The sequence below is a fragment of the Panicum virgatum genome, chromosome 9K, assembly GCF_016808335.1.
Source record: "Panicum virgatum strain AP13 chromosome 9K, P.virgatum_v5, whole genome shotgun sequence".
NCBI classification, from domain to species: domain Eukaryota; kingdom Viridiplantae; phylum Streptophyta; class Magnoliopsida; order Poales; family Poaceae; genus Panicum; species Panicum virgatum.
In genome coordinates this window covers 49,290,931-49,308,370 of record NC_053144.1, presented here as the reverse complement: position 1 = coordinate 49,308,370, position 17,440 = coordinate 49,290,931, and the positions used below count along the sequence as shown (strand labels likewise).

The window sequence follows — 17,440 nt, the reverse complement described above, 5'->3', positions numbered from 1 at the left end:
TATAAGAATAATTGTATTTTGAAATGTTTGCAAAATTTTCCTCATAATTTTTCACAAATTTTATATAAAAATATCAAAATCCTAGCAAATTTAAAACTAGGATGTTACACCACGCAAGTTGATGACACAACGAAGTGCTAGGTGCGGATTTGAAAGGCTGTCATCAGCCTGGAAACTAAAAGAATCGTGATATATAAATTATCTTCACGTCACAGCTTGTGTTACGAACTAAGAAATAAAATCTACCTTTTACAGTTGCAGACTAAAAGTGACAAACGAGATATATACAATCGTCTGTTTAGTTGTGAAATCAACTTGTGCAACATGGAGGAAAAAAGGACCAATTTCGTGACTGTTGATTGATTTGACCTATTTATGTTTTGGAATGGTAAAATGGCTGTTTTTTGTTTTTTTAATTAAGTACATCAAATTGTTTTCCTAGCTGTTTCTTTTTCACACAAGACGATTTCAAAGCATTCGTGATGCACGCTCCTCGCGAAAAAAAAAGAAACGAAATTAAATCATGCGGCCGGCAAGTTGTATAAAGAAAAAAAAGAGAATATAATCTCAAAGATCACGTGCGGCCGCCACCTCCTGGCTGCGCAAACAGTTCGGCGCTCGCCCATCACGGCGCACCAATAATCCCGGGATATTTCCCATCCCCTTCCATATATTTCCGCCAAGAAAAACAACGAAATTAAGGAGCAACCGCCTCCGGTAATCTCTCACTCCGTGCGTGGTGCGGGAGAGGAGTTGAAGTGGCCAGTCAAAGATCCAAAAGACGCGCTCCGCCTCGCGCTGCAGCCGTCGCTAGTCGATCTGTTGGTTTGTTACGCGCTACTCCTACTCGATCGCCCCTGCGAACCGCTCGTCTCCGCCCTCCTCGGCCGCTGCTCTACTCCGCTCCCCACCTCGCCGTTGTTTATAAGGGGCGCGGGGCTCCCTCGTTCCCCTCCTGTTTCCTTCGAGGGGAAGGGAGAGGAGGGGGGAGGATTCCTTCGAGAGGAGGGCTGTGATCGAGATCGATGCCAAGGAGCTGGTCGTAGGATTCGCTGCTGCTGCTGCTGCTGCGCGCGCGCGCGGCGGCGATGGACTTCCCGGAGCTCGCGAAGCTGGCCTTCGCGAGGGTGCAGCAGATGGAGCCGCAGAACGTCGGCAAGATCCTCGGCTGCATCCTCCTCAGGGAGCCCGACGAGGACGAGATGGTGCAGCTCGCCTACGGCAACGACGCCGCCGTGCACGCCAGGATCAGCGACGCCAAGGCCACGCTCGCCGCCTTCTACGCGCGCTGCTCCGCGCCGCACCACCACCACCACCAGATCGGGGCCGCGCACAGGGCCGCAGCCGCCGCCGCAGCATCTGCCGGGTACCACCCGGCCGCCGCCTCCGCCGCCGGGGTGCGCCACCACTTCTCCCCCGCGGCCGCCGCCTTCGGCATCCAGTACTGGCCGGAGCCCGCGCCGGTGCCCAAGGCGCAGCCGGAGTTCGGGCTCGTGGACGCCGCCGCCGCCGCCGAGGGCCACTACTCTCTGCAGCAGCAGCAGCAGCAGCAGAACCACAACGGCCTCGACGACCACCACCACTACGCCGCCGCCGGAGGGTACTACTACGCCGCCGCCGAGGACGCGTTCCACAGCAATGGCGGCGCCGGCGGGGGCCTGCCGCCGAGGGCTACGGCTCGCCGGGCGAACGGCGTGACGACGCGGCGCGCCTGCCACTACTTCATCAAGGGCGTGTGCAAGAACGGCCAGAACTGCCCCTTCTCGCACCACCACGCCTACTCCGACGGGTTTGCCGACGACACCAGCCACCACAACGGCGGCGGCGGCACGCCTGGCGCGCTGGAGAAACTTGAAATGGAGATCACCGAGCTGCTCAACTCGCGGCACGGCCAGCCTCTGTCCATCGCGTCTCTGCCCACGCTCTACGGCGAGAGGTATGGGAAGGGCCTCCAGGCCGAGGGCTACCTCACCGAGAGCCAGCGCCATGGCAAGGCCGGCTACAGCCTCACCAAGCTGCTCTCTCGCCTCAACAAGATCAGGGTCATCGAGAGGTAATAATAATAAGACTGTAATCTAACAAAAAAAATGATGTCAGCATTCAAGTTTACCAGACTCCTAATCATTTGACAATGCACACAACATCAGGCCGCATGGGCAGCACTCGGTGGTTCTCGCTGAGGACGCCCCCAGGTACACGGAATTCAGGGGCGAGAGAGGAGGAGGTGACATGGGCTCCGTCCCGGCCAGCTCGCACCAGATATACCTCACCTTCCCTGCCGAGAGTACCTTCCAGGAGGAAGACGTTGCCACTTACTTCGGGTACATATACATACATATATATATATGTTATCTATATCTATCTTTATATATATGTATATATATATATACATATATATGTTATCTATATCTATCTTTATATATGTATATAGGGATAGCTACTACTTTTGTTCTCAGTTTTGACGAGGTTGATCTATCGAAGATGCATTCTGGGTTCAGTTCTATATGACGTTCTGATACATACAGTGTGTGGACCTGCATTTTGCAGGCAGTATGGTCCCGTGAGCGACGTGAGGATCCCGTGCCAGGAGAGGCGCATGTTCGGCTTCGTGAGCTTCCAGAATCCGGAGACAGTGAGCACCATCCTCATGAGGCGCAACCCTCACTTCATCTGCGGGGCAAGGGTCCTCGTTAAACCCTACAGGGAGAAATCCAGGTGCTTGGAACGGTAATGCTTCATGCCTGATGTACGGGAGCCAGAAGAAACTAATTAATAAATTGGACATTATTTGTTTTTTCTTTCTTTCTTTTTCGATAGCATGCTACTACTATATATATGTGTGACAACCTAAAAGTTCCAGTCATCCCAGGACGTACACGGACAGGATCAAGCCGCTGCACTACTACCCTACTCGCTTCTTCGACATTGACCCGGACTTTTATCCTGGTAAATGACAGTAATAACCTGTACTTCATCAAGGGTCCAGTACATTTTAACCATTCCCAGTCAATTAATTAACACGAGTTTCCTTGCATCAGCTTTCTCGATCATCTCTCCAGATGAATTTGAAGCTTCAAGCAGGATCGTGAGGAAGCAACTGGCGGAGAAGCGCGAGAGGCTGATGGAGCTCGAGAGGAAGCGCTTCGCAGCGATGAGGCTCGAACCGCTGCCGCATCAGTTTGCTTACTTCGACTGCAGCATTGAGGACGGAAATCCCCTCAACTGCCTCCCAGCAGGTCGATCGGCAATGCCATAGTTTCTCGCCTTGGAATTAATTTCCATCTTGAGTAATCTTAGCTAGAGTTAAGTTTAAGTTTTCTTCAATTTATTTACGCTATAAGCAGATTCCAAAGATGTCGACCTGATGGACCGTCCCCTCAATGTGCCGGACTCCTTGGAGATTGTATCCACCAGCCAAGCTCCGCAAACGCAGGCAAGCAACAACTACGATGACAAAGAGAGGTACCACACTGCGAAGCACGGTCAATGCCACATTGTTCTTGCGTTTCATCGTCTGTAATTTTTCAATGGATACACTCCTAATTGCAGCACCGAAATCGAACTCCTCCCGGAAAGTCCATTTGCATCGGCGGCGCCCGCTGGAAACAGCATATCCTCAATCATATAATGGGAAGGAAAAGGGAGACCAGAGAAAGCATCCTGGACCCTCAATCAGTTTCGTTTGGTATCATCTCAATAATATATAAGGTCTAAAGGGATGAGTGCGTTTTTACACAGGAGACCAAAAAAAAATAAACAGTTTTTGTAGATAGAGAAAGGGATCGGAGAAGAAGTCTCACTGTTCTTAATTAGGAATCACAGGACAAAGAGAGCACGTGTTCATTTTATACTTTAGAAGCGGGATGGAAAAAAGCAGTAGTAGCATGCAGGTTGAGGACAGAGAAACAAAAGCCACACTGGTAAGTTTTATACAAGTGTGTAGTCTGACTATATATAAGTTATACGAAATAATGTGACATGATAGTTGTTGTAATAAGACATTATGATACATGCAAATTGGTGCTCTAGCTACCATTTGTTTCCAAAGATTATGAACCAAGGTTAGTTATATTTACAGAGGTAAAAGTCGTTGTTGGTCCAGGGCGTCTTTTATTTGTACTTTCGGTTAGTAATGAATTGAAGACACAATTTCTGCTCCATGCTCTGTTGCTTGTAAATTTGCGGCGTTCATGATATGTACTTTCTTTGATTGCATAGTTCGTTCTGAAAGAACCTTTTAGATGCATAAGAATCTGTCCGGTTGGCTTTTGCTCTCACGCCGGTACCATGACCTTATGCAATGTCACTTCGATAACCCATATGGTGTAGTGTTACTCGTGTGCCTCAACAGCAATAACCACTTGGAAAAAGGCAACCTAGTGCTTTCTGTGATAGGCTGCAGTCATGGGACTCACCTGATCTTGATATGAACCTTCAAGTGATCCTTTATTTGCTTCCCCTTTGTCATTGAGAAACCACCTAAGAACGCTGAAAACCTGAAGGGGCACAAAATAAAATATCTGTTGGTGCCTGATGTGACAAGGTAATGAATTCGTGATGATAACACATAAACAGTTGCAATCCCCTTTGTTGCCCAATGGGCATCATGAATCATGATCAAACCTCAGAATTGAGGTGCCACAGGTAGAGGGAAATCTTGTGTGGATAGTGTTATGGATCTAGTGGGGTCGTGCTCTAGCTCTTGTGGCTCTCATCCTTGGTGGTGGCCTCCAAGTAGGATAAGACCGATGTGACCAACTGAGACAACCGATGATACTAGTATTTTCAGAATAAATCAATAGGACCACATATAAAAAAACTTATAGTTTCATCAATAAATACTCTAATGTTCCGATACAGAAATATATGACCACACCAGCCTTCAGATCACCTGGATCCCACCTCCCACGTGGACCCTGACTATGACAACATGCAAAAGCAGAAACACACATCGAAGACTGCGATCGTCTAGGGAAGTTGCTGTATATGGCGACTGATTTGTCCTAGTGCTTTGTTTGGTGAAATAATGTTCGTGCTGTGTCGTAGTCCTTGCTTGAGACCGCTTCGTCTGTCGTTGAGGAACCTGTCCATTCTGCTTGTAAGCAGTAGATGAACTGATCACTAGTAGCAATGAAACTACTGATTGGAGGCCCACATGACAAATGTAAATAATATAATTGTAAAAACTATTGCTATGTTTTTAGGAGTTTACTAGCTATTGGCCACTCGATCCCTAATATAGCAGCTTTGGCACCAAGTTAGTATCATCAAATCAATAACGAAATACTCCCTTTGTTCCATGAAGAGTGCACTTCTAAGTTTAAACAAAGAACACAATCCTTACAACAACTACCTGTCTTATCCTTTCAAATGTATTTTTTAGGATTTTTTTGCATGTTGTAACTAACTCTATGAAAATTGAACATCTTCCATGCCTAAATTAATGGGATTGAGACAAGTAATGAGGGTAGCATGGTCATTTGCCGATAACACTAATTTATTTAGAAAAATATCGAATTGCACTCTTCGATAGAGGGAGTATATTTTCATGTGGTGTATTTCTTTGATGTCATATATCAAGAGTGAGTAACATTCTCTTAGAGTGTTTGCACCATAACACGCCGTTAAGAGACTACAAAAGATAAGTTTGCAAATTTGTTAATCTCCAAAATCACAAACTATATGATGAACTCCCCCTAAATATAGTGTTTGAATCACCAAGCAAATGTATGCACATTTGATTTTGACACCAATGGAAAATTTACCATATAGCTTATGTTCATGGTACACAAATGAAATGCATACCTCATTTTACGTTCATGTACCATGAAGGGGAACCACGTGTAGCTTTCTACACATATCAAACTATGTAGGTTGCTGTTCCAAAAAAAAACTATGTAGATTGCTCATGGGTTAGAAAAAATACAAGCACATTTTATTTACTTTTTTCTTGTTCTTATGTCCATGGTTAAACTAATAACTTTTATTATGCGAGGAAGTATACCTTTTATGGCTCCTCTATGGCTCCTCCAATAGTGCTCATGGTCGTTGATTTCATTATAGATAAACTAATATCATTTTCATGTTGGCAATATTTATAATCTTTTCACCATCTACAGTCAAAATTTAAAAGATTTAACTTGAAAAAATTCTAAAAATAGTTTTATTTTAAGATAGAGGGAGTATGAAATAATCATGAAGATAGTCTGATAGAGAAATATAAACTGTTACCAATATCCGTAAGTGGCAGCTTAGAGCTATCCGTGGAAATAATCTTCAAGATAGAGTGTATATATATGATTTCAGGAATCAGCGTCCCCGAGGTGCTTTTCAAAATCAACCTTGCTCGCGTATCAATGGCTGACGGCTCCCGAGACCCGCATTCCTCTTCGAGATACGCGAGAAAAAGAGAGCCGCCAGCGTAACTCTTCACTCGCTCACCAAATCGGCAAATCCCGGAGCAGAGCACCCTGAGTCCCTGACTGATACAACTACACTTCATCACTTCCAGTTCCACCGATACCTCGCTTTCGTCGAAATCAAGCAAATATTCGGGCAGTTTCCATCAATCCACCCAAGATTTGCTCCCGTACTCCATGAAGGAGTCCCGTTTCCCTTGGCGATCGGTAGCTGCACCGGGTTGGGGGCGGTGGCGATGGAGTGCCCACCACCTGTTCGACGTGAGGACGGCGAAACAGAGTGGGCGGAGGTGGCGAGGAAATACCTCCATGTGGTCTCCTCGGGCGACGAGGCGGCGGCGGTGGGAGCCACGCTCGTGGTCAAGCGGCTGGCCGGCCACGCTCCGGACTCCGCCGTGCGGGTCGTGGTCCGGGCGCTTGTCGGCCTCCTCGCCCGGTCGCCGCCGCCTCGTCTGCAGGCGGCGGCGTCGCAGGCCCTGTGCTCCGTCGTTCGCGTCGACGGTGGCAGGTTCACGGCCGAAGTTGTTGATGCGGGTTTCTTCCCCGTGGCGCAGGGGCTGCTCCCGGAGGCTGAGGAGGTGCCCCAGAGGATCCTGTTGAGGTGCCTCAGCTGCATCCTGACCTTCCACGCGACTAGCCGTGTGGTATTTGGCAGGGGCGGTGGCGCAGAGGTTTTCTTGGGCCTATTTCCGGGCTGCTCTGGGGCATCGAAGCGGCGCCTGCTGGAAATTTTGAGCGCGTTAGCATTGATGAAAGAAGTCCGGCGCCTGCTCCTAACTGATGGAAAGGTCGAATACCTCGTTGCGGCCATTTCGTCTGGTAACTTGGCGTCAAGGACCAGAGCAGCTCAGGCTGCTGGCCTGCTTGGTGCATCAACTGTCGGCCGATCTTTGCTGGTTGAGATGGGTGCGCCGCTGGCATACCGAAGGGGGGGGGGGGGGGGGATTCCCCGCCTACTTCCATTGATCGAAGGATGTTTACAACATACTTCCCCGGCATACCGGAGGGGATTTACAGAGGGGGGAGAGAAAGGGGTAAAAACTTAGCAGCGTGATAAGAAGTAATCCCGCCAAGCACGGACATGATGAGATGTGCGTTTGTAGCGGAAGCACCAGACATCAAGGTCCTTCGCAGCTCTGCGAATGATTTCGGCAGGTGGGAGGTCCAGTTGGTCAAAGATTTTTGCGTTCCAAGCCTTCCAAAGCTGCTAGAGGAGGATGAGCGCAGTGTCTGCGCGAGCTGGATCAGGGAGCGGCAAAGAACAGCCAATGAACCAAGGCGTTTTATGCGCGCTCGGCGTGAGACTGATCCCCAACCTAGACCAAACCGCAGCGGCCCGGCTGCAATGGACGAAGATGTGTTCATCCGTTTCTAGGACTCCTCGGCAAAGCTCACAGTTTGCCTCGTCGCGACGGCGAATGTTTTTGTGGAGAAGGTTTGCCCTGGTGTTTAGGCGCCCAAGCAGAAGCAACCAACCAAAAAATTTAACTTTACCGGGTAGTCTCGTGGCCCAGATCCTAGCAGCATCCACGTGTCGTTCATCATTGATATGTAGTGATCGGTAAGCTCCTTGTGTAGTGAAAGGGGAGTGGGCAAGATCGTCCAAGAAACGTTGATCGGTCCTGTCCGAGAGGGGAGAAACCTGAACGCAGTTCTGAAGAATGTTGAGCTCTTCACGAGCCACCTGCGTCAACCGAGGTCTGAGGTAAGGGACGAGGCCCCTGGTGAGCACAACTCCAACCATGTCTGAGGTACGGGTGCAGTGCGAATAGAGGGCCGGGAAAGCTTGGGCCAGCGTAGTGCCGAGAATCCATTTGTCATGCCAAAATGAGGTAAGCTGCCCGTCCCCAATTCGCACAGAGGTGAGAGAGCGGTAGCGATGCAGTTCAGCATTGATCAGCCTGCATAAGAACGAGTCATCCATGCTTGCGGTGTGGTGAAGGAACCATGTCTTCCAGGGGCGCGGAGTAGGGTCGTAAAGCTTGTGAACGAACTTCATGAGAAGACAGTGGTTTTGGTCCTCAAGATTCTTGACACCTAGTGCAGACATCCTCCCATTTCAGGAGGCATTGTGAACCATTGCTTTTGTCATCACCAGTCCAGAGAAAGGCCCGACGACGAGCGTCCAGTCTATCGATCACCGTTTTTGGCAGAAGATGGGACGACATGAAGTAGACAGTAAGCCCCCCAAGAACTGCATTAACAAGAAGGGAAAATTGGTTTCATAGCATCAAAAGATCACCGTTTTCGAAAAATACCACTGAAAGATCACCATTACGTAAAATACCATTGAAAGAATCATTCCGTTTCGAAAAATACCATTCCGTTAACTTTTGCAATGAACGATCACCATTCTTTTTATTGGACAAACTAAAATATCTCTTTTACCCTCATATTCTTCCTCTTCTCTTCCTTCGTCCTCCCGCGAGCACGCATCCGCCCGCACAGGGACTTCGCCCGTCCATGGAGGAGATGGTGTCCACGCACGGGCTCCACAACTGGGCGGTGCCCGGCGTGGTACCTCAAGATCAACGGCAATGGCAAGCAGCAGCACCTATCGTGGATGGTTTTGTGGACCTGCTCCTGGGCCTTGCATCCTCCAGTACTTCTGCGGAGACAAGCACAAACAGCAGCAGTAGCAGGCTGGCAGCGCGTCCGCTGGCAGCCGCTGCACACCTGCACCACCAGCACGAGCACGAACACAGCGGCCACTACCACCAGTGCCGCTGGCGATGCCGCTTAGCCGCTATTGTTGCTGCTATAGCTAGCTGTGACGAGCACAGGCCGACGGTGCGTGGCGTGGGCAGGGGTGGGCGGAGCGGCGAGCGGAGCCGGGCAGGTTAGCAGGAGCGGGCGGATACGTGCTCGTGGAAGGAAGAAGGAAGAGTAAGGGAAGAAGATGAGGGTAAAACAGATATTTTAGTTTGTCCAATAAAAAGAATGGTGATCGGTTCATTGCAAAAGTTAACGGAATGGTATTTTTCGAAACGGAATGATTCTTTCAATGGTATTTTACGTAACAGAGATCTTTTGATGGTATTTTTCAGAAACGATGATCTTTCGATGCTATGAAACCAATTTTTCCTAACAAGAACAAGCCTCCCACCGGTGCTCAGGAGTTTGGCTTTCCAACCACTGAGGTAGCGGTCAAAGCTGTCAAGTAATGGTTTATAATCAGCCACTCTGAGTTTGTGGGGAGAAAGTGGCAAGCCAAGGTAGGTCTGGGGGAAAGTAGACGCTGTGCAACCCAAAGTGGTGGCCATGTCCATGGCAACGTCCGGAGCCACATGCATCGGGACAAAGGTTGATTTGTGGAAGTTGATGGTGAGGCCGGTAGCAGCAGAGAAGTCTTCAAGAATCGACCTGAGGGTACGCATCGAGGCCACGTTTCCTTTGGCGACAATAAGAGTGTCATCTGCGTATTGGAGCACCGGACATGGGAGAGAGGGAACAACAGGGTGGCAGAGATTGCCACGAACCGAAGCTCGTCTGATCAATCTTTGCAGAACGTCAGCGACGATGATGAATAAGTAAGGGCTAATGGGATCGCCCTATCGTAGGCCTCTCCGGCAAGTAATCCAGCGTCCAGGCACACCATTAAGCATGACAACCGTCTTCCCAGAGGAGAGAACATTGGCTATCCAGCCACGCCACCGAGCATCAAACCCCCTAGCTAGCAAGATGGCGTCAAGGCTGCTCCAGTTCACCGAGTCGAAAGCCTTTTTGAAGTCGAGCTTGATCACTGCAGTAGGGACCCCTCGCTTATGGTAGCAGCTCAGAAGGTCTGCAGCATATATGAAGTTCTCGGCAATGCTACGGCCATGGACAAAACCTGTCTGATCAGCGTCAACAATGGCGGGGATGGCAGCACGAAGCCGGTTCGCCATGACTTTGGTGAAGAGCTTCATCGGGCAATTCTGGAGAGAGATCGGTCTGAACGCGTCAGCAGTGCGGACTCCAGCTTTCTTTGGTATGAGCACCAAGTATGCCCTATTCAGACCATCTAGGTCAATGCAGCCATCATAAAATTGAGTGAACAGTTGGGTGAGATCATTCCGTAGGGCCGGCCAGAAGTGCCTATAGAATGACGGACCGAAGCCATCAGGCCCCGGACTGGCGTTCATGTCCATGGAGAACAGAGCAGAAGAAATCTCATCAGAGGTGAAAGGACGCGAGAGATCCATACCGGCAACGGCTGTTGTCGGATAAAGTTCAGATAGGCAGAAACGCCATTCCACCGAGCAGGAGCGGCCCAGCAGGTCTTTGTAGAAATCATGGAGGATTAAGCTTTTGGCGTCATGGGCCAGGAAAGTTTGCCCGTCATGCTCAAGGCAATGGATGAGATTTTTATGCCGACGACTCGACGCAGCTGTGTGAAAGAAACGAGAGTTTTCATCCCACTCAGTCGCGATGCGAATGTGGAAGCGCTGGCGCCAGTACGCAAGGCGTTCATTGTTGATGGTCTGGATTGCATGTGTGGCGAGGCGGCGCAGGATGGCCTCGTGAGGAGTCAGAGGACGAACCTCCTCCAGCAGATCGAGAGCCTACACAAGGAGTCTTGTGTCGGTTTCACGCTGGTCCAGAGAACCCAAGCGGCGTGACCACATCCGACAAGCACGGTGGCAACTTTTGAGGCGCTGGGTGAACGCGTGAGCATCAGGACAGCCTTGGTGGTGAGCATGAGCATTGTTCATGAACGATGCGAAGCTAGGTCGTTGCAACCAGGAGTTCTCAAAGCGAAAGCAGGTGCTCCTGGGGATCCTAGTGTCAGCAGTCATCAGGCGCTAGTTGGCCTCATGAGGAATGGTGGTTCCTCAGCAAGCCTTGTTGCTGCTAATGCGCTTGGTATAGTCTCGTCAATTGGACCCCATCTCCCGTTGATTCATCAGTCTGGCGCCATACCTTTATATGCTGAGCTGCTGAAAGAAAGGCATCCACTTGCGAAAGATATCGTGGAAGATGTATTCTGCATTTTAATTTCAATCAGGGACAATGCTGGAGTGGTTCTGGAGAATCTGGCTGGAATCCTGAGGGGTGAAGATGACCTTGCAATAAGTGCTGCTGTTGATGTTTTGTTGGCTCTTGCTGAATATAAGAGTATCATTCCTTTCCTTAAAAGTTCTGGAGTGATAACTGTTCTTGTGGACCTTCTGCGGAATGGGAATAATCATGATGTTATTGAGAAAGTTACAGGCGCTGTTGCACAGTTAAGCTATGAGGAGTATATCAGAGAAGGTTTGATGGAAGTTGGTGCTATTCCTGTTCTTTTAGACTTGCTCAATGGACGTTTAGGGAACTTGACGGAGTCCGCAGCAGCAGAAGCTTTGATTAATTTTTCTGAAGATCCATCATGTCAAGAGTATGCACCAATGCTGCAAAGGGTACCAGAACTTTCAGCATTTCGAGATCACTTGTTTCATTTTCGCAATTCTCAAGGCCACTTGATTCAATCTATGAGAAGAAGGATAGAGCAGCGTTTGAACCCATAATAAGAATTTTCATGACTTATGTATGTATGTCTTTGTAGCCTTTTGAGTATCTATGGTACACACATTCTTTTATGTGATAGTATTCTTGATTATATTTGATGCCTATTCTGACTTCTGGTGGAAGTGGTCTTCATGGAGTTTGATTTTAGTGTATATTTACATGACCCAAGCTCAAGACTGGACTTTGGAAACCCTCCATGAACTTGAGAGACAGCAGTATTTATGCAAGAAACTTAACAAATATGTTTGTAATCATAATCCATTAGTAATGAAAAAAATCATTCTAGTAGTTTTTGTAAGATAATTTGCTCTAGATAACCTTCATCAAGTATTTACTGTGGCTGTTTATGGTTGTCTATTATCTGTATTCTATCCAATGAAAGCTAAATAGTATTCCTGATTATGTCTGTCTTTGTGGTATTTTGAGGATCTATGATACACACATTCATTTATGTGATAATAGTATTCTTGATTATGTTTGATGCCTATTCTGACTTCTGGTGGAAGTGGTTTTCATGGAGTTTGATTTTAGTGTATATTTACATGACCCAAGCTCAAGATCGGACTTTGGCAACCTCCATGAACTTGTGAGACTGCAGTATTTGTGCAGGAAACTTAACAAATATATTTGTAAGCATGATCCATGTGTAATGCATAAAAAAAACTTTGATTCTAGAAGCTTTAGTGTAAGATAATTTGCTCTAGATAGACCTTCAGCAAGAGTTTACTGTGACAGTTTATGGTTGTCTAATATCTGTATTCTATCCAATGAAAGCTAAATTGATTCAAGACTGAACACTATGGGAAATGGACATCCTGAACTAAAACCATAACTATGTCAATCGTACTGATGCTTAGAGCTTGTAAGAAAAAAAATCAATCATTTTGATTTCACAGTGAACGGTCAGCTAGTAGGTTCTTACCATCTATTAATTGTTACTGGAATGTTTTGGATTTATTTAGTGACCATTACTGATATGTGTCTATAGTGACGTCTGCCTACATACGACTGTAAATAAGCAAGTCTAAGCACAGATGGCCCTCTAAGCATGTGACAGACACTATCACACAACGTCGAAAAGTCCAAGCAGTAGACAGACGTGTGCAGTAGTACTGATACCAAGGAAAATATATTCCAATTTAGCGAAAATAAAGAAAATGGTTTTATGATAAACTGATTAATTAGTTCTTGTCCCATCGGTTGTCGTTGATACTATCCCAATGGTGTGCATCAATGGTATACGGGTACGCGTGTCTCTGGATTAGCATGTTGGTTTTGTTTAATTAGCAAGAAGCACGCACATGGCCCGCGGGTAGAGGACGAAAATGTAAGGGAATTTTTGTAGCTGGGGTCGTGCACACCTGCTGACCTGTGGTTCCGTCGTTCTCCGTGCCTGGCTAAGCTTTGACGAGTGTGACAGCGGAATCTTTGGAGTACTTAAATCTTTTTTAAGTAATAAAATCGATTGAAGCGTTTGACTCTTGACTTCGCGTGCCCGGCTCTGTCGCCTTAATTGAGCTAAATTAAACGAGCGTCGTCCATGTATGTATTTTATTTTGTTATAAGTTAAAATAGACTAAATTTGATCAAATTTATAGAGAAGAATATTAGCATTTAACACATTAACTAAGTAAATTGTGATAATATATTTTTATAATAAATCTAATTATTCTCGTTTGGCATTCAAGACGTTATCGCTTTTTTATTAACTTAATCAAACTTAGAATATTTTGATTTAGGATAAATCAAAATAATTTATATTTCAGGATGAACGGAGTATGCATATATTGTATAGACATGTGGGGGCATGGCTACCCTTTTTTTCTCTGTTAGGGCCCGGCCGGGTTCTTTTCTGGTGATGAATTAATCCATCCTACAATTCTAGGCGAATATGAATTCATGAATCTTTTTTTTATTTTGGTTTAGCCACACCAAGAATGATTCCAATCAACCCAACAGGTTTCGGATCGATGTTAGGTTTGAGCAAGTAAATTCCATAAACGCAAACCGTACAGATAATTGGCAATTTCGACACAAGACAATCTCATGTATACTGCAACAAACCGACGGCAAAATTGTCCCAGATGGTCGATCTCTACGTATACTCAAAAGTCCCAGATCAGATGTGTCCATAAAGCTGCTTATTATTAGCTTAACAATTCAACTAAAAACAGATTACCACCGCAAAGACGACGGCACTGGAACAGTAGGTAGTAGGTATCAACCATCCAACTTCAAAGTTGACACGGAAACCATCGTCATCGTTCCCTCTGACAACGAGTCTCGTGGGCCCACATTTGTCAGGCTCTTCGTCTGAACTCTGAAGTTGCTGCTCCTCCCTATCGATGAGAGGTGATCACATATATCGCGCCTATATATGCACGGTCCCTCCACAGCGTCTTTTGTTCATGTTGGCTAGGTAGTACCCGAGTAGGGACATGTAAAACCTTGTGCACCACTATATTGCTAGCAGCAACCTCCTACTGGTCCAAGTGCAGTTGTGCACGGTTAGCGTTCACAAGCTCCCAAAGAAGGTAACAATGGCAGAACAGCACAACGAAGCAGCAAACACGGCCGCAGCCGCCTCCGGTGGCCTTCCGGCCGCCGTCGCGCCGCGGAAGAAGAGCAACGTCCGGTTCGCCTTCGCCTGCGCCATCTTGGCCTCCATGACCTCCATCCTCCTCGGCTACGGTACGTACATCTTCTTCTTCTTCTTCTTCTTCTTCTTCTTCTTCTTCTTCTTCTTCTTCTTCTTCTTCTTCTTCTTCTTCTTCTTCTTTTTGCCCCCTCCTCTCTTGCCGTGTCAAGTATAAAACTGTAATTGTCCTGCAAACACATCTGATACTTTATGACCTTTTTTCTACTTGTATATAGACTTGTTGGTGCTAATTATTAAAGTACATACGTGTGTGTGCATGATGTTTTAGCTAGTGATCACTTCATGTTAATTGTCTTCAACATTTTTCTGCGTGCTTCTGATTAATTATTAGACATCGGGGTGATGAGCGGCGCGGCGCTGTTCATCAAGGAGGACCTCAAGATATCGGACGTGGAGGTGGAGGTCCTGCTGGGCATCCTCAACCTCTACTCGCTCATCGGCTCCTTCGCGGCAGGGCGCACCTCCGACTGGATCGGCCGGCGGCTCACCATCGTCCTCGCCGCCGTCATCTTCTTCGTCGGCGCCCTCATGATGGGCTTCTCGGTCAACTACCCAATGCTCATGGCCGGCAGGTTCGTCGCCGGCGTCGGCGTGGGCTACGCGCTCATGATCGCGCCCGTCTACACGGCGGAGGTCTCGCCGGCGTCGTCGCGGGGCTTCCTCACCTCCTTCCCCGAGGTGTTCATCAACCTCGGCATCCTGCTCGGCTACGTCTCCAACTACGCCTTCTCCCACCTCAGCCTCAAGCTCGGCTGGCGCCTCATGCTCGGCATCGGCGCCGCGCCTTCCGTCGTCCTCGCGCTCATGGTGCTGGGCATGCCCGAGTCGCCGCGGTGGCTGGTCATGAAGGGCCGCCTCGCCGACTCGCGAGCCGTGCTCGACAAGACCTCCGACACGCCGGAGGAGGCGGCCCTGCGCCTCGCCGACATCAAGGAGGCGGCCGGCATCCCGGCCGACGTCGACGGGGACGTCGTCGCCGCGCCCAAAAGGGCCGGCGGCGAGCAGCGCGTGTGGAGGGAGCTGATCCTCTCGCCGGCGCCGGGCGTCCGGCGCGTGCTCCTGTCGGCGCTCGGCATCCACTTCTTCCAGCAGGCGTCGGGCATCGACTCGGTGGTGCTCTACAGCCCGCGCGTGTTCCAGAGCGCCGGCATCACCGACAAGAGCAAGCTGCTCGGCACGACGTGCGCCGTCGGCGCGACCAAGACGCTCTTCATCCTGGTGGCCACGGTCACGCTGGACCGCTTCGGCCGGCGGCCGCTCCTGCTGACCAGCACGGGGGGCATGCTCGTCTGCCTCGTGGGGCTCGGGGTCGGGCTCACCGCCGTCGGCCACCACCCGGAGGGCGGCGCCACCGTCCCCTGGGCCATCGGCGTCTGCATCGCCTCCATCCTCGGCGTGGTGGCCTTCTTCTCCATCGGGCTGGGGCCCATCACGTGGGTGTACAGCTCGGAGATCTTCCCGCTGCACCTCCGCGCGCTCGGGTGCGCGCTGGGCGTGGGGTTGAACCGCGTCACCAGCGGGGTGATCTCCATGACCTTCTTGTCGCTCTCCAAGGGCATCACCATCGGGGGAAGCTTCTTCCTCTACGCGGGCATCGCGTCGCTCGCCTGGGTCTTCTTCTTCACCTACCTCCGGGAGACACGCGGCCGCACGCTCGAGCAGATGGGCGGGCTCTTCGGCATCCCCAACATGGCCGGCGACGGCTACCAGCAGCAGGAGTCGCCGGAGAAGGAGAAGAACAACGTCGAGATGTCATCGACGACGGCCACTGGTGGTGATGTCAGAAACGAGTGACGAAGCAGCATTATTATTATTATTACGAGGCAGAGAAGATTATCTGAAGCAGGATGATGGCGAGTTGAGAGGATTAGCGCAGCTGTAGCGGTGGCCAGAAAAGGACGCATGGCAGACGCGAGCGCGAGACCTCTCTCAGTGTTTGTTAAACTAGTAGACAGAGGATGGCTTTCTTTTGTTTTCTGGCCTGTCTGTATGGGTGAGTAGGGAATTATTGGACTTGCAGTTGTACGTGTCAGGGGCGGGCTCAGGATTCGAGAGCTGGGTATTCAAAATTTCAAAAGGCGTAATTTTTTAATAGCTCCAAATTTATAAATTACAATGCTAAGTTTTAAAATAAAGATCAAATTTATCACTAGTCAGTTCACTTTGTGCTCAGGCTTAATTTCACTCAGACCTGTTTTTACTTGCTCGCCCAAGACATGGGCACAATTGTTGGAGCGGCGGAGCAGTGGAGGCCCTACCACACTGCGCAAAGCGGCAGCCCCAAGATGCTCCATGCCGAGCATGCTCGAGCTTGTTGACGCCCACTAACGACTATTTCTAGGCGTCAATTTGATCAAAAAATCATGAGAGTTTGCATTTCTTACACGCATCTTTATCCAAATAAATTCCTAAACCACACTTCACCTTGTAGAAAATGCAAGATGTGTTTTTGAGCTAATATGCAGGTTGCAAGCACACTTTGGCCCAGTATAAAATTACAGAAAATACCAGAGCACCGATTCAGGCTCAAATGGACCAAGTGTAGCCCAAGAACCCAGTTCAAACCACTCAAGACAGGCCGAGACCAGCATGGATCGGACAAGGGAGGCCAGAAAAACCCACTAGAAGAGAGTTGGGGGCTGTTGGCGCCCCGGGCTGGTCGGCCGACCAGGCCCATGGGCCCACCGCATCAACTTTGCCACATGGTGCTTCACCATTGGTCCCTTAGGTCGGTTTCAAGGGTTTTAGCCCGTGGATCCCTCCTATAACTACAAGGGGAGGGGTAGAGAATGAACACACACTCACCTCTCTTCTCAAGCCCATCTTGTGTAGTCTATAGGCTTAGTGGAGTTTAGGAGAAGTTTAGTAGTCA

The 17,440-nt window shown here is 48.9% G+C and overlaps 3 protein-coding genes across 8 annotated transcripts; all 3 read left to right on the top strand.

Moving 5' to 3' along the window:
* The first annotated feature begins 726 nt into the window (after nucleotides 1-726).
* Nucleotides 727-4,161, top strand: LOC120651932 (zinc finger CCCH domain-containing protein 54-like). 6 transcript variants are annotated; one of them, XM_039929579.1, is made up of 7 exons: nucleotides 727-2,053; nucleotides 2,148-2,321; nucleotides 2,548-2,715; nucleotides 2,870-2,946; nucleotides 3,060-3,236; nucleotides 3,345-3,462; nucleotides 3,550-4,161. In XM_039929579.1, the coding sequence occupies exons 1-7, from the start codon at nucleotides 1,089-1,091 to the stop codon at nucleotides 3,626-3,628; spliced, it is 1,758 nt and encodes a 585-aa protein (XP_039785513.1). In that variant the 5' UTR covers nucleotides 727-1,088; the 3' UTR covers nucleotides 3,629-4,161. The 6 variants fall into 6 exon arrangements, with proteins under 6 accessions (XP_039785513.1, XP_039785510.1, XP_039785509.1 ...); XM_039929576.1 differs by having other exon boundaries at nucleotides 2,548-2,727; nucleotides 2,861-2,946; XM_039929575.1 differs by having other exon boundaries at nucleotides 729-2,053; nucleotides 3,039-3,236.
* Nucleotides 4,162-6,285: 2,124 nt separating this feature from the next.
* On the top strand, nucleotides 6,286-12,468 carry LOC120648069. The gene is made up of 2 exons (XM_039924838.1): nucleotides 6,286-7,336; nucleotides 11,033-12,468. Exons 1-2 carry the CDS (start codon nucleotides 6,656-6,658, stop codon nucleotides 11,906-11,908), a joined length of 1,557 nt encoding a protein of 518 aa, XP_039780772.1. The 5' UTR covers nucleotides 6,286-6,655; the 3' UTR covers nucleotides 11,909-12,468.
* Nucleotides 12,469-14,300: 1,832 nt separating this feature from the next.
* On the top strand, nucleotides 14,301-16,720 carry LOC120651930 (putative polyol transporter 1). The gene is made up of 2 exons (XM_039929572.1): nucleotides 14,301-14,600; nucleotides 14,900-16,720. Exons 1-2 carry the CDS (start codon nucleotides 14,450-14,452, stop codon nucleotides 16,360-16,362), a joined length of 1,614 nt encoding a protein of 537 aa, XP_039785506.1. The 5' UTR covers nucleotides 14,301-14,449; the 3' UTR covers nucleotides 16,363-16,720.
* The last annotated feature ends 720 nt before the right edge of the window (nucleotides 16,721-17,440 follow it).